At 39.8% G+C, this 16440-nt stretch overlaps 1 protein-coding gene across 3 annotated transcripts in view; it reads right to left on the bottom strand.

Moving 5' to 3' along the window:
* GANC (glucosidase alpha, neutral C) overlaps positions 1-16440 on the bottom strand; it is a 63468-nt gene that overhangs the window by 17581 nt on the left and 29447 nt on the right. For 2 of the 3 annotated variants that reach the window (XR_013993396.1, XM_081049232.1), the window contains exons 11-16: positions 7845-7971; positions 6865-6944; positions 4393-4536; positions 3442-3538; positions 2242-2343; positions 465-708 (exon numbers count right to left, since the gene is read on the bottom strand). Coding sequence is in view for 2 of the 3 variants with exons in the window: in XM_081049232.1 (XP_080905358.1) it covers positions 465-708; positions 2242-2343; positions 3442-3538; positions 4393-4536; positions 6865-6944; positions 7845-7971 (794 nt within the window). In the remaining variant the exon portion in view is untranslated. Of the gene's footprint in view, positions 1-464; positions 709-2241; positions 2344-3441; positions 3539-4392; positions 4537-6864; positions 6945-7844; positions 7972-11935; positions 12172-16440 lie in introns of all 3 variants that reach the window. The other variant, XM_081049231.1, reaches the window with a different exon arrangement.

Genomic DNA, 16440 nt, shown 5'->3' with positions numbered 1-16440 from the left:
GGTGATTTTGATCTGAGCGAAGTTTCGGAACTGCTGAAACAGAAGTCTTGGGGTACTATGTGTGTCTCTCTCTAACCTAGAAAGTTGATTTTTCATTCGTGCCTTTAAAATAGAATCAGAATATAATTTATACACCAGGAAAAATGTTTATCTCAAACTTGGAATGGTTTAGCCCTAAGGGTAAGATAGAGCTTAATATTGGCAGAATAAATTGTTCATGAGAGGATGTTTGTGGGTTAAATACTGAATGAATTCAAAGTCACTTCCTTTTTCTTTGAAAAATCTCTATTTCTGTCTCATATCAATATTAACACTTGAATCACAAAGTAGGAGGGGACCTAGCTATCTTCTGTGACCTCAACTGCCAGCACCCTGTTTACAATCAGTCCATAAGCTGATTGACTCCATTCCCCAGTGGTTGGGTGGATTGGTGCTGGGGCCTCTGACTGGTGAAGCCCATTTACCTCATGATGGGTTCGGAAGCCACGTGTGCACGGTAGAACAGAGAATACCAATAGGGCAGGAGGGCGTAGCGCTCTCTGATGGCTTCTCTGATGAGCCGCGTGTGTTCCTCCCCAAAGAGCCAGGGTTCCCGTCGCTTGGTGTTCATGGTGGCATGGCCACGAAAGAAGGGCTGGTAGGCTCCGGCCTGGTACCAACGCACTAGCAGCTCTGCCTCTGGATTCCCAATGAAGCCGCCTACATCAGCTGATTAGTCAGTCAAAGAAAGTCTTTGTGAGGAAACCAAGTTTCTAACAAGTGATGCACACAGGTAAAATAAGACCTTGAAGACTGACGGGAAAGGTGCTGTGTGGGGACAGAGTCCCAGACAGCAGTTTCCAGGCTCTCAGCCTAACATGGAAAGGTGCTGGCGCAGGTAGTACATGGCCATCAGCAGTAACCAGTGAGCCATTAGCCACTGATACAACTGCCGTGGCTGAGCTAGCAAGCGCGGATTGCAGTTAGCAAGTGGGGTTGGTTGGCAGAGAAACAGACGGCAGGCTGCGGATCGTGTGGCTCCTGCTTCCTGTGTCTCCGACCCAGCCACCAGCGAGACTATAACGGTATAACTCCCCTATCTATGGCTCCGTGGGTGTTCCTTTTTGGCCTCACCATGTCCTGCGTTTTTATGTGGGGAGAGGGAGCAGACCCCACATGACACCCCGTGTGACATGTTGTATGTGCATTCAAAATGATAGGCTAAAACTGTGGCCTTAACTTAGAAAGCACATAGTAAAAAAACAGCCTATTTGAGGATCTGACAATATGCTCTTCAAATATTCTTGTCAAAAGGTCAGAGGTTTTCTTGCAAGATCAACATTCAGGTATGTTCCAGAAATTGCAAAATGTCTGCCTGATTCAATAAGTCTGTGTTTAGGGTGGGGTGGGGGTGGAGGTTTGGTATTTGATTTCCCTTGAAAGCAACAGCTAAAGGAAGATAAAAATTACATAAATAACTAAAGAGAAGCAGATAATCAGAATTAGAGGTGTTAAGTAGAATTTCTTGTTTAGTCCTTAAGCAGGATACATAGTCCTTGTATGTGGACCAATGTCATGAAAACACACCATTCAAAAAGTGATATTAAGTCGCTTCTATTCCTACAGAAAACAAGGGGCAGCTGGAACTGTAGCCATGCTGAGCACCTTACATACTGAGATTTCTCATCTGCAGAGAATTACTGGGATTCGGGGAAGGCAGCCCCTTAGAGAATCTTATTTAACTGAATTTATCTTTCCCAGGAGCATATCTTTCTTTTTAACAGTAAAAACATGTCACAGAATTTTAAACCTGTGGAGTAAAAAGGATTTCTGTAAGACTGATTTCTGATTTGCTAAATCCTCTAATTCTCTCCATTTTTCTCACTTAAAAAAAAAAGAGTAATGAGTTTTATTTATTTATTTCCAACCCTTTGACATTTGTTTTCCAATTACAGTTGAATATTTTTCTCTCTTTCAAGAAGAAAAGCAATGTGTCAGGAAGAGAAACTCAGTTATCAAGAGTGGCTAAGGAGGAAGCAATAAGAATGAGGGAAAGCAGCACTCTGGCTCCCTTTCTGACTTTATTTTTTGTCCTCAATTCAGACAAGACACAAACAGCCCTCTTTTCACTCTCCTCATTTTCGCTTTCTCACATTTATCCCTGCCCGAAACAGCCAATGAAAAGGGATTTGTGATCAGCTTTGACGAAAGTAGCCTCGCTTTTTATTTTCTATCACTTCAAGCCTGAGGATATCATCTTACCTCCACAAAAAGAGATCCCAGTAACGTTGAGAGTGAGTAACATAGGGATAGAAATTTTTAGGTAACTCCATTCTGCTGTGTTGTCTCCTGTCCACACAGCACCTTTTGTCACCAGTAACAACGTATTAAAAAAAAAAAATCACAAATCAGCCCATGCACTCAATTTCATATTTACATTCCTTATATATAATAGACAATATAAAGAAAAACATTTCTTTTTTAAAATAAGTTTTTATTTTTCAATTACAGTGTGCATACAATGTTATACACATATAAATGTCTAATCATTATGTTGTACACCTGCAACTAATACTCATATACTTACTGATTTATACACACACACACACACATTTTTAAAACAAAATTGGGATAAGAGTAAACATTTAGGCATTCTTTTTTTCTCTCATTTATCACGATGTCACAAACATTTCCTCATGCAATTGAGACTACTATTTTAAATAGCTTTATGATAGTCTATCATATGAATATACCATACTTTTATTTATCCCCTTATTGTTATATATCTGGATTTTTTGTTTGTTTGTTTCAAGAACTAAGGCTGTGATGAGCATCTCTGTACATGAATCTTTGCCTGAGATGACAGTATTTTGTCCTTTTCAGAGTACCACAGGGGCTGGTTTCAGGGGTGGCGTAGGAGGCCTAGTAATGTCCATGGTAGAGTGAAGGCTGCATTCTTCACACTACAACCTAAGCTCCCAGTTATTTATGCAAGGCCAGGGGACCTAAAATAGCCTTCCTGCCACAGGTTGGTAAAGCTGAACTAGATCTGTATTAGCTGGCAAACTGGATCCAGTTATAGATGACCCTGACCACAAGCAATAGCCAGGTCTATTTTAAGCCATGTTGCTAAGTGGAACAGGTGGTTGAAGGAGTGTGTTAGAAGTGTATTGTCCCTGGTTTTAATAAATAACAGAGACAGGATCAGAGATGACCATCCTAGCAACCTAAGATACTCTGAAATTTTTTCAGTGGGAAACAAGAACTAAACTTTATTAAAATTGGTTTACTCTGCTCATAGGACAAAATGCATACTTCAGGGCACATCACTCTTTACAATCTAATACTTGCCCAATGGCTACTGAAAAGGGAGGCATCAGTAGCTCTATATACCATAAATGGTCAAAAAAGACCGGTTGCTAACTTGTGTTTTTAAGTCTGATCATGTGAGCCATTCCTTACCATACTTTTGTGATCCAGCAAAGAAAGAACGCGTAAGAACAAAGGGTCTCTCCTTTCCCTTAGATCGTTGTATCAGTCCTTCTGCAGTAGCCATTTGCTATAAAGCAAAGGAGATTTTTCAAAAAGATGATTGGATTAGGGCTTTGTGCAGACGTCCCCAATAAACTATTTAACATGAAAAAAGTAAATGATGGGAATGTGAAATGGAAAATAAATAATAAATCCATTAAACAATTTTTACGATGTAATGAAACTACTCTAAATTCCCCCAAATGAATGAAAAATTTTCTTTGATTACAACAGCAATGAAATAATAGTAAATAGTAAGTTAGCATTTATTGGTGCTTACTATTGCCAGGCATTTTATAAGATTTTCTCTTATAATCTATACAACAACCTCTGAAATAGTTTTCATTGATGAAAAATGAGATTCAGAGAGGTTAACTGACTGGCCTTGGCCTACATAAGAAAATTCTCTACCAATTCAAGCAAGAGGCTGTTAGAAAAGTAAACACATTCTATCTGAAAACCACACTGAATCTAGCCAGCAGCTCCCACTGGAAGATACCAGTTGGTGGGAGAGTCATAAAACCACAGTTACATTCTGAAAATAACACAGAACCATGGGTATAAATTAGGGAAAGTGACTGCCAAGTCTTTTTGGATGTGATTGGCAGATAGAAGGCAATTCTATCACTTTTTATTGAGATGTTTCTATGTTATCATTTATCTCACAATATCTGCAAATTCAAGTTTATTATAGAAGGAAAATATGCAAAGGGAGAAACAATAAGTTTTTTACTGGCTACAACCTGATAAGACTCATTGCAATTGTCAGAAAAGACACACAAAGAGCAATGGACAGCATAGTATGGCGATTACAAAGGAAATGACTTTAAGTCCAAAAGGCGGGCACATGGGTCCACTGGGCTTCTCTCTTGGTTGTCTTACCTGATAAAAACCATAGATGTTGTGAAGTTCTCTGTGCTCCCAGTTGCCATGATGAATGGCATTCTTCTGCATGGTTAGCTCTGGCCCTCTAAAGACAGAAGGCTCATTCATGTCGTTCCATATGTAGAGGATGTCAGTAGATCCCTAGGGAGGAAATCTTGGTCAAGATAAGACTCCTACAGTGATGATGTTAATATGATAATCTTCCCTATTCCTCTTTCCTACTCCGTTTAATTTATTATGTTTATCATGTGCTCCGTCCTCTGCTCCACTGCTAGAATAAAAAGCTCCACTGGGCAGGGAATTTTGTCTATTTTGTTCATTGATAAATCCCAAATACCTAGAATAGTACCTGAACCACAGAAGGTTCTCAATAGGTATTTGTTGATGAATGAGAGAATACTGTGCTCTGTTGTCTGTGAAATACACGTTGCCCAGCGAGTCCATTCACATCTACATGGAGAGCCCCCCCTGGAAAGGTTGTGCATGTTCACAGGCTCTGTATCATCGTCATTTGCTATAACTCTTAACCAAACGAAGGCCAATTATAATTGTCTGATAAAATTCTGCCTTCCTCTCATGCTTTCAGACTTGACAGCTATGAGACCTGTTTGTTAGCATGACGTGTAGTTTGTGTTCTGTACAGAATTGTTCAATTTAGAGTGGGAAGGGGCAGTTGAGTCATCTAGTTAACATGGGGTTACAATCCTGTTATGGAATCCCTGGTCTCTCAGCATTTGACTCAATAGCTACAATGACAGGTAGTCCCTCAGGCAGCTCATTCCATTAATTTCTCTCTCTCTCTCTCTCTCTCTTTTTTTATTAGTTTCAGGTGTACAACACTATGCAACAGTTAGACTATCTCACAAAGTGATAACCCCCTCCCCCAATCTACTGGCCCTCTGACATCGTATATATCTATTACAATTCCATTGACTCTATTCCCTATGCTGTGCTCCATATCCCGTGACTATATATATTAAATTATAGTTGACATACAATATCATTCAACTTCAGCTTCAGGTGTACAGTGCACTGGTCAGGCATCTACACCGTGCATGAAATGGTCTCCCTAATAAGACATGTTCCCATCTGACACCCTACAACATCTTTACAACATTATTGATTATATTCCTCAAACTGTCTTTCATATCCCCATGACAATATTGTAGTTACCAATTTATGCTGTCTAATCACTTCCCCTTCTTCTTCACCCCCACTCCCCTCCCTTCTAGCAACCATCAGTTTTTCCTCTATATCTCTGAGACTATTTCTGTTTACTTTGCTCTCATTCCATTAATTTCTGAAAGTCCTATTTCTGGTAACATCCTCTCACAGGGCCTAGCATCCTTCTGGGATACAGCAGAATACACCTGCTGCCTTAGCCACATGATAGACTTTCAAATGCCTGGAGGAGGCTTATGAATTTTCTTTTGACTCTACCTTCAACAATTTCTAAACGTGTACTTTTATGAACAAGGCTATATGGTTTTCAAATATTTAACTACCTTAACTATTCATCTTTAGCACCCTCTAAGGCAAGTTTGGCAGGCTTTTTCTGGAAAGGGCCAGATTTTCAACTTTGCAGGCCAATCAGGGCTCTTTTTCAATAATTTGACTCTGCTATAGTAGCGTGAAAGCAACCATAGACAAGAGGAAAATGAATGAGCATTTGGCCCAAGCATTGTTCATCCCTGCTCTAAGCTGTTTTCTGTGTCCCTAATAACACGATGCTCAGAAACAAGAGTTTAGTGGTTAAAAGCTGGGCTTGGGAGACAAACAGTTCTGAATTCAAATCTTGGATCTGCCACTTACTAGATGGGTGAACTTAGCAGGTTTTTAAACTTGTTCATGCCTCAATTTCCTCATCCACAGTATTAGAGTTAATTATAGTTCAAACTTCAGAGGGTTATTGTGAAGATGAAATGGTTATGCACAGAAAGTGTTTAGCACACTGCTTGGCATACAGCAAGTACTCAGTTTATATTAGACCTCATTATCATCCTCATCATAATTGGTCAAAAACAGTTCTCCAGATGTGACTTCTCCTGTTCTCTCTGTGGTTCTTCTAATATTTTAAGAATTATTTTATAATTATACCTTACTTTTAATGATACGTTATACTTTGCAGGATATTTTCACATATGTAATTATTTTTAATAGTTATACAATGCTATTTATACAAAATTTATATAGTAATTTGAAAATATAATAAATCTCTATTATTAAGTACTTTTATATACCATAGAGTCTATTATTTTAGAGGTCAAAATCACAGCTTTTGTGCATGTAATAATACATATGGCACCTTTCCCGGCACCACGAAAGTCGTAATGTGGTTGCCATCCTTGCCTTTTCATACAAGCATTTCTTATCAGGAGCGACTCAATGAATCAGAGTAGTTCTATTCATTCACTTTTTCCCCTTTTTTCATCATTTCAAGTAACTAGAGCAAACAAATGAAAAACAAACCTGATAAGCAGAGAAAGTGAAAAGACTTGAATACCATTCTCTGACCTTGGGATTGGTGAAATCCAGGTAACAGGAGAGACCTATAGAGGCAGAAGAGTAGACAGCCTATTAGGAAGAGTGGTCCTCCTGATACAATGTGTTGTAAGGAAGAATATCAAATGTGAAAGGTAGGCCATCAATGGATACCTTACATCAAGTGTAAAAGACAGCTGACAGAAAGGCGTGGCCTGGCGAGAGGCCCATGAAGGCAATGCTGGACTCCAGTGACAACCACTAGATCTTTCAACTCCAGAGGCCCAGGGGAATGCCAATGAACAAATATCAAGACAGGGCCTGTCCCTCACTAAGATAACTCAAATAATGATGGCGAGTATTCTGGAGTCACCTCCCTGTTCTTAAAAAGAACAGAGAAGTGTTCATAAGTGGGAAAAGGCGGGAAAAGGAATGCAAGGAGTTTCTCTACAATGCATGGATTTGGGATAAGAGTGCTGTGATGTAATAGAGTGGTGATTTCCTTTTGTCCTTGAGGAGTCTCTACCAAAGTTTAATAATTTCTGAAATGAAGAATCCAGAGTTGCCAGAGGTAGCTGAAGTCACTCATGGAAGGCTGGGAAATCAAAACTATGGGCTAACAGGGCAAAGAGAAATCACAGGGAGAGAGGCTGCAGGACCCTTTGTCTTTCTTTCTCCTCCTCTGCTTTTTTTATTCCTTGGCTTTTCACTTTTATTTGCTTAGAGAAATAGCATGCCACTGAGGTCTGCTTGTTTGTTTTTCATTCATTCATTGACTGAGATAAATGTATACAAAGTACACTGTACCAGATGTTATGAAAGCTATAAAAGAAGGCAGTACCATCTCCTCCTACAGGTGCTTAAAATATATCAAGAGACGTCTACAAGGTATAAGAATGATGGCCATGAAACCTCCATTAATTCAGACTGAACAAGGGAAATGATAAGTATATAAAGCAGTGTCTTACCAGGCCAGCACACCCCTTCAAAGTCTCGCCCTTCATGATTCCTCACAAAAAAGCCCTGCTCTTTGGCCTCCGCATACACTGAGTAGTCAGGATCAATCTTGATGTGAGGGTCACTGATGACCACAAGCTGTCAGGACATAAAGGTTTGAAAGTCTCATCAGTTTCATATGAGCCGTATGTTCATTGCTATGTTTTCATCATAGTTCTGGGGTTCAAATTTTACTCAGAAACAACCACTACTAGTATTAAAACATTTCAGACACCAGTAAAACCCTATAACCTTTCATGTGCTTATGGAAATATAAATTGATGTCAACACCTGGCCAATCCTTCTTTATAGTGATTGCTGCTGACTCAATACATGTTCCTTATAAGCTAGCATTTTTTAAGCTTCTATCTGTCTGTGGTGCTGGGTGCTAGACATAAAGGATTAAGCAGGTAAGGTTCCTGTTTCCTAGATATCTAGAGGCTAAGGTAACACTGACAAAAGCAAACATTAAAGAAAACAAGAGAATAACATGTTAACAACAAATCCAAAACTCAATAGTACAGGCATATTGAAGAAGGAGGTTTGAGAAAAGCTGTGATCATAGCTCCATGTCTAGTGTCTGTCCCTGGCTTTCTAATACCATCATTTCCACCTAGTATAGGGCTTCAAAACCATTTTATTTGGCTAAAACAACTTTCTAATCATCATTCTCCATATTCATTCAACTCTACATACTCAAGTTTAATTCTCCATTGCTCAAAAACTTTTATTTTAAAATTTTTTATTGTGGTAAAATATACATAAAATTTAATCATTTTAAGGGTGCAGTTCAGTAGTGTTAAGCACATTCACATTGTTGTGCAATTAATGTCCAGAGCTCTTTTTATCTTGTAAAACTGAAACTCTAGACCCCTTAAAGAACAACTCCGCATTCCCTCCTTCTCCTTGCCCCTGGCAGCCACCATTCTTCTTTCTGTCTCTGTGATTTTGACTACTCTAGGTATTACAGATTAGTGAAATCATGTAGTATTTGTCTTTTAGTGACTGGCTTATTTCATTTAGCATAATGTCCTCATGGTTCATCTATGTTGTAGTATGTGTTAGAATTTGCTGCCTTAAGGCTGAATAACATCCCGTTGTATGTCTATGCTCTATTTTGTTTACCAGTCATCTGTTAATGGACACTTGGGATGCTCCTACCTTTTGGCTATTGTGTATAAACGCTGATATGAACAAGGTGTACAAATTTCTGCTCAGGTCCTTGCTTTCGATTCGTTTGGGTATATACCCATACGTAGGATTGCTGGATCATAGGGTAATTTTATTTTCAAGTTTTTGAGGAACTGCCATACTGTTTTCAATAGCGGTCATACCATTTTACATTCCCAGTATTAGTTCACAAGTGTTCCAATTTCTCTACATCCTCATCAACACTTGTTATTTTCTGGGTTTTTCTTTTCTTCTTCTTCTTTTTTTTTTTTGGTGGTAGCCATCCTAATGGTATAAAGTGGTATCTCACCGTGGTTTTGATTTGTATTCCCCTAATGATTAGTGATGCTGAGCATCTTTTCATGTGCTTGTTGGCTATTTGTATATCTTGGAAGAAATATCTATCAAGTCCTTTTCCAAATTTTTAATTGAGTTGTTTTTTTTTTTGGTTGTTGAGTTGTAGGAGTTTATATATTCTGCATATTAATCCCTAATTCAAAAGATTTTAATGTCTCCAAATGCATGCAAAGCAGCCTACACTAAGGCCAGATTCCCTACCACTCCAACCCTGCTCATGCCTTGTTTGCTTGTCATACCAGCCTGTGTGCTGCTTTCCAGATACCACTGGGTGCTCCAGCCTCTGGCTACATTGACCTTTTCCCCTTCTCCCCTTTTCCACTAAACATTCATCCTTAAGGATGCAACCTTCTCTTGGTCCACCCCCGACCCTGACCTTTCTTTGACTGTTACAGTACTGCCCTACATTATGGTTGTTGTATACTTGCCTTTCCTCCATCCAATGTGAGACCCCCAAGGAGCTCATCTCCACATTCTCTTCATCATTAGCACAGGACCTCAGACATTCGAAGGCCTTGATAAATAACTGCTTATAAGGACATAGGTTCTAGAGTCAGGTTGATCAGCGTTCAGATTCTTGCCCTACCACTTACCCATTGTGTGCCTTGTGCAAAATATAAAAATTACTCTATGCCTCGGTTTCTTCATCTGAAAAATGGGGTAACAAAATCTACCTCATAATTTTGTCATGACTGGATGGAATAATGTGTTTTATCTTACTTTCTGACCCATAATAAGTGCTTGATAAATCGTAGCTATTTATTAATTGGGAAATTAGGATTTAACGGGATTGGCTCTGGCCATTTGTGAAAGGCTTGGGAATCAAAGGAATGGGTTGAAAAGGCAACTTTAGTCTCAAGGAGAGAGACTGCAGGGATCTACTTCCATAATACATATGGAGTCCCCCTTTTTCCTCTCTCCATTTCTCACTCCCTCTTTTCATTATTGCTGTTACCACTACCACCCTTGCATTACACACTTCCCAGTATCTTTTGCCCCTGCCCATTTTCTATTTTAGTTCTTTCCTTGGCCACATTGACAGCTGGAGTCCATTGGGGAAGCATGCAGGAAAGACAGTGTCATAAAGAATGTGACTTTGTGTTTCACGGACTGTTACGAGCTGCAAGCCCCAGCAGTCTCCCTTACTCTTTTGCCCAAATCTGTATGTCCCGACAAAGAAAGCCCTGATCCTCCCTCCTTTGGCGCCAGCAGAAAGTTCAAACTACACAAGCCCGGGTGCATGTACAGGAATCTTCACCCCAGTCTCACCCTCTCACCACCTTTCCCAGCTCTCTCAAGCCAATTGCAAACCAGCATGGGTGCTGGCTGAGCTCCCCTCTGAATGCCTCACTATGTGACTAATTAACCTACTCATACCCTCTTGGTACCAGTGTGATGTCATCAATCTTGACATCAGAACCAAATTTTGCGTGGGTGGGGAGATTCGTCACCTCACTACAGGGTGGCCACAACAAACGGGCCTGAATGGGAGGCCTCTTCTCCCTTATGGGGACTTAGACAACCAGGGACGCATGGCGTCACCGCCTTTTCACCACTGCTTTTCTGTTATCACAGTTTCAATTACATTTGAAGGTACTATTTTCATGGCCACTTTTATTTTCTTTTTATTGGCAGATACCGTATTTGCCGGCGTATAAGACGGTTTTTTGGCCCCGAAAAATATGCCTCCCAGTGGGGGGGTCGTCTTATACGCCAGGTACACTTCAGATAGACTGCCCATAGTGCTTGCCCCGTGCCATAGTGGCCTCCTGATGCCCGCCCACTTCATTCCACATACCGTTCAGGCATCAGCAGCGCTGCTGGGTGTATGCTCGGCTGTTATGCGATTTTGCTGTTATGCGATTTTACCACACTCGCAAAATCGCACACAGCCGAGCATACACCCAGTATGATAGCGCAAAATCGCGAATCGCGATACCATACTGGGTGTATGGTCGACTGTGTGCGATTTTGCGAGTGTGGTAAATTCGGGTTAGCGTATATTTCTTTACATATGCATTGAAGATTCGCGATTTTGCGCTATCATGGTGCCTGTTAGAATGTTGAAGAGCTCGCACTTGCGCACTAGTGAGGTCCCAGGGAGATGCTGATGCAAGGGTGGACCAGACTGCTATAGTGACAGGGCGGGCAAACAGGGAGCAGGGACCAATCAAATCAGGCTTTGTATACAGCCAACAGCCAACCACAATACTGCACCATTGTACAGTACAGCATAGAAAATGTCGACCAGTCAAACCCCTATCATCCCTATCATGGCACCAGCCAAAAGAAAGAAGTATGATGCAAATTTTAAACTGAAAGTTATTTGGTGTGTGGAAGGTGTGTGGAAGAGGGGGTAGTCTTATACAGCGAGTATATAACAAACTCTGTATTTTGAGTGGAAATGTTAGGGGGTCGTCTTATACGCCCAGTCGTCTTATACGCCGGCAAATACGGTAGTTCTCCACTAATGTGCGAAGGCAAGTTTTAAAAACACTTTATAATGCAAAGGTTCAGAAGTATTGGCTTATTTTACCTTACGTTTTTTGTTCCGGAGCAGCTCTTGCGTCCTTTCGGGGTTTGGGAATCTTTTTTTGTCCCAGGTGAAGTACCTTTTGCCCTCAGTGTGCTCTATGTCCAACCACATGACATCATAAGGAATGTCATGTTTGTCAAATCCTGCATCCACTTCTTTTACATCCTGTTCATTTTCATAATTCCAGCGGCACTGATGGTACCCCAAGGAGAAGAGGGGGGGCATGGCTTGTGTGCCTAAAAGAAGAGGACAACTGAGCCAACTAGTACCACAGTGATAATTCTACATTCGATAAACATTTCCTAAGTGCCTACAGGGGCCAAGCACTAAGCGTGGTACTTAGAATATCACGAAGAAAGCAAACTCTCTCCCTCAAGAAAGTAACAATTTGGCTGATGAGGCAGGCGTGAAGATAAACTGCTCTACTCGGAGGTTTAAGTGCTACATTAACGGTATCAGCCGAGTGCTGTGGAAATACAGAGCAATTAGTAAATTCCACCTGCTGTGAAGTGCGGAATCTTGAAAGGCTTCATGAGATGGTAACACTTGGTTTGGACCTTGAAGAATAAGTAGGAGTACACCAGACAAAGAGTATGGACAGAGCATTCGAGCACAGGGAATAGAAAAGACAGAGCAGAACTGTCCATGATATGCTTAAGGAAAAGTCAATATTCCAAGGTGGTTACACTGTGAGAGATACAAGTATGAGATGAAACTGTAGTGGGCCAGTTTGTAAAGAGCCCTGTAATTCAGGCTAGGAATTCTAAATCTTCTCTTAATGGGAACGTATCAAAAGTCTGGCAAGATATAACCTTAGCAGAGCTATGTTTTAGAAAAGTTAGTTAGGGAGCAGTGTTGGGACTGATTTGAAGGGAGAGATTGAAGGCAGGAAGAACTGTCAGAAAATTATCAAAGCATTTACTGATAATAGGGAGAACTTCTGGTCAACCACCAGCATTATCTCTTTACCCTCCGAAAGTCCCACTAATATCAAAGGAAAATAAAGAAAAAAAGGAATAAAGCCACAAGAACAAAGAGAATGGGAGAGGAGTAATTTCAATAAATTTTGGAAGGTGGCCTGCAGGGGAGAGATGGTACCTGCTGAGCAAAGCCAGGGAAGCTCTTACCAGAGTGCTTGTGAAAGGAAGACGGATGAGAAGAGCTCATCCCGGCTCCCAGAACACTAGCAGACAGGTACATGTCCCCTTCCATCCCAATATCAGGGTGAGACTCCTCAGGCACACAGAGCTTCCAGGCAGAACCTTAGTCTTAAATATGCATTGATAGCCAAGGATCACCCAACATTTAAATAAAGTCTCCAAATTTAGAGGGACCAACATAAATAAATAGAATGAAAGGATCTCTGAGAAAACAGGGACAATACAAGGAACCAAAGTCAATATCAAAACATCAGTGTCTCCAGGGAGATGAAAAAAGATATTATACCCATAAAATAAGACTAGGATAGCATAAAACAAGTAGAAGATATTACAAACAAGAATGATCAGAGGATAACAAGGAAGAGTTTTTAGAAATTAGAAATAGGATAGTATAAATGGAAGGCCTACAAGATAAAATTGAGAAAATCACTCAGAAAATAGAAAAAAAGGGAAAGGAGATGAAAAAATCTGTAGAGTACAAAGAGATGAAGGAGGGGAAGAAATTATCAAAGGAATAGTTTTCTAGAACTGAAGGACACAATTAAGACTGTAAGAGTCCACATTTAATACCCAGCTCATTGATTATAAAAAAGCCTATATCAGGCATTTTGTTGTAAAATTTCAGAATATTAGACATTTTAGAATATTAAAGAGAAGATATTTCAGAGAGAAAAGATAGATCATATACAAAGGAACAGAATTCAAACTGATTTTGGAGCAAGAAGATAGAAAACAATAGAGGAATGTCTTCAAAACCTGAGAGAAACAATTTTCAATCTAGCTCGCCAAATTATCAATAAAGGATAAAGGCAGAAAAAAAGATGTTTTCATATCCACAAAGAGGCAGAAAGTGTACCTCTAATGCATATTTTCTTAGGAAACAAGATGATTCAAATAAACAACAAACAAAAACAAGGCAATAAATCAGACACACACAAAACACGGGATCCAAGAAAGGATGGATCCAACACCAGAAAACAGCAAACCTAAGTTCTAGGATGACAGCTGTGCAGGGAGCCTGAAGAGCAACAGCCCTGATGGAAGCAGGATGGAGTCATCTGGGAGGGAAGTCTCCAGGGAAAAACGTTGAATGGATAAAGTATCTAACACCCTTGAGCTTTTGAAAAAATGTAAACACTGACTATTGATTTAACCAAAAACTATGACATAACAATATTGGGAGGGAGAGAAGGAAATATATTGTTGAGTTAAATCCTCATCGGGAATCAACAGATAATCTATAAACTTATAAATTGGATTTCTTTGAACATGGTGGCTGACCCAGTGATTTTGATGCACTTTTCTATAAACCAAACTTATTCTCCATAATAACAATGTTGAAAGGGCCTGTAGGTGGGCCTGACAGTACTTGTTCCTATATGGGTGTCTTCGCATATCCACAAATTCCTTGTTCCTCCCATCAAAATTGGAATCAAATTCCTCTTCCCTTAAACATGGGCTAGACTCAGGGACTTTTAACAATAGAATGAGCAGTAGTGCTGCAACAGTACTTTTATGTTTAATAACTTTATTGAGCTGTAACTCACATACCACACAATTTACCCACTTAGAGTGTACAATTCAATGTTTTTGGTATATACATTACCACTTTTCTAAAACTGTGGTAAAATATATAACATAAAATGTCATTTTAACTATTTTAAGTGTGCAATTCAGTGGCATTAATTACATTCACAATGTAGTAGAAGTATCACCACTAGCTATTTTCAAATCTTTTGTATCACGGCAGAGAAACGCTGTAACTATTAAGCAGTGACTTTCCATTACCCTTCTCACTCTCCAGCCCATGGTAACCACTAATCTACTTTCTACCTCTATGAATTTGCCTATTGTAGAACTTCTTATAAGTGGAATCATATAATATTTGTTCTTTTGTGTCTGGCTCATTGTATTTTGCATAGGTTTTTAAAGGTTCATCCATGTTACAGCATGTATCAGAACTTCATTCTTTTTTTTTTTTTTTCGGTTTCTGTCTTGTTTGTTTATTTTGTTTAGATTCCACATATAAGCGAAAGCACATTGCATCTGTCCTTCTCTGTCTGACACTCCGCTCAGCACAATGCCCCCCAGGTCCATCCATGCCGCTGTAGATGGCAAGAACCCATTCTCTTCCCTGGCTGAGCAATATTCCACTGTATATATGTACCACCTGCTCTTTATCCATTCATCCATTGATGGACACCCAGGCTGCCCCCTCTCTTGGCCATTGTAAACAATGCTGCAATGAGCATATGGTTGCAAACGTCCCCTCGAAGTAGCGTTTTGGGTTTCTTCAGATAAACACCCAGAAGTGGGATTACTGGGTCCTTCATGGTCTCTTTTTTTTTTCTTTTTTATTAAATTTATTGGGGTGACAATTGTTAGTAAATTTACATAGATTTCAGGTGTACAATTCTGTATTACATCGTCTATAAATCCCACTGTGTGTTCACCACCCAGAGTCAGTTCTCCTTCCATCACCATATATTTGATCCCCTTTACCCTCATCACCCACCCCCCACCCCCTTACCCTCTGGTAACCACTAAATTATTGTCTGTGTCTATGAGGTTTTCTTTCTCATTTGTTTGTCTTAGAACTTCATTCTTACTGCTTAATAATATTCCATTTTATTTATTTATTATGTATATATCACATTTTGTTTATCCATTCATCTTTGATGGACATTTGGGTTGTTCCCACCTTTTGGTTATTATGAAAGTGCCACAATGATCAATGTCATGAAAGTGTATGTTCAAAGTCCTTGCTTTCAATCTCCTTGGAGTGGAATATATCTAGGAGTGGAATTGCTGGGTGTATTAGGGTACTGCAGAGAAACAGGACCAATAGGTTGTGTATATATGTGTATATACTTATATATAAGCACACACACAGAGAATGATTGATTTTAAGGAACAGGTGTATGTGACTGTGGCAGCTGGCAACTGTAAATTTTGCAAGGCGAACTAATAGGCTGGAGACCCAAGGAAGAGCTGAAGTTGCAGCTGGAGAATGAAGGCAGTCTGGAGACAGATTCTTTTTTCTTTAAGGGACCTCAGTCCTTTTCTCTTAAGGCTTTCTTTCAACTGATTGAATGAAGCCCACCCACCTTATGGAGAGTAATCTGTTTTACTCAAACTGATTTAACTTAATCTTGTCTTAAAAAAAAACTTTCACAGTGACACCTAGACTAGTGTTTAACCAAAAATCTGGGTACCATGACCTAGGCAAGTTAACACATAAAATTAACCACACTGGGTCATATGGTAATTCTATGTTCAACTTTTTGAGGAACTGCCAAACTTTCCACAGCAGCTGAAGCATTTTAGCCCAACAATTTCCCCAGC

This window comes from Rhinolophus hipposideros (assembly GCF_964194185.1).
Source record: "Rhinolophus hipposideros genome assembly, chromosome: 5".
Classification (NCBI taxonomy): Eukaryota; Metazoa; Chordata; class Mammalia; order Chiroptera; family Rhinolophidae; genus Rhinolophus; species Rhinolophus hipposideros.
The sequence above is the reverse complement of the archived record's forward strand: the minus strand, read 5'-3'. Positions and strand labels throughout refer to the sequence as shown.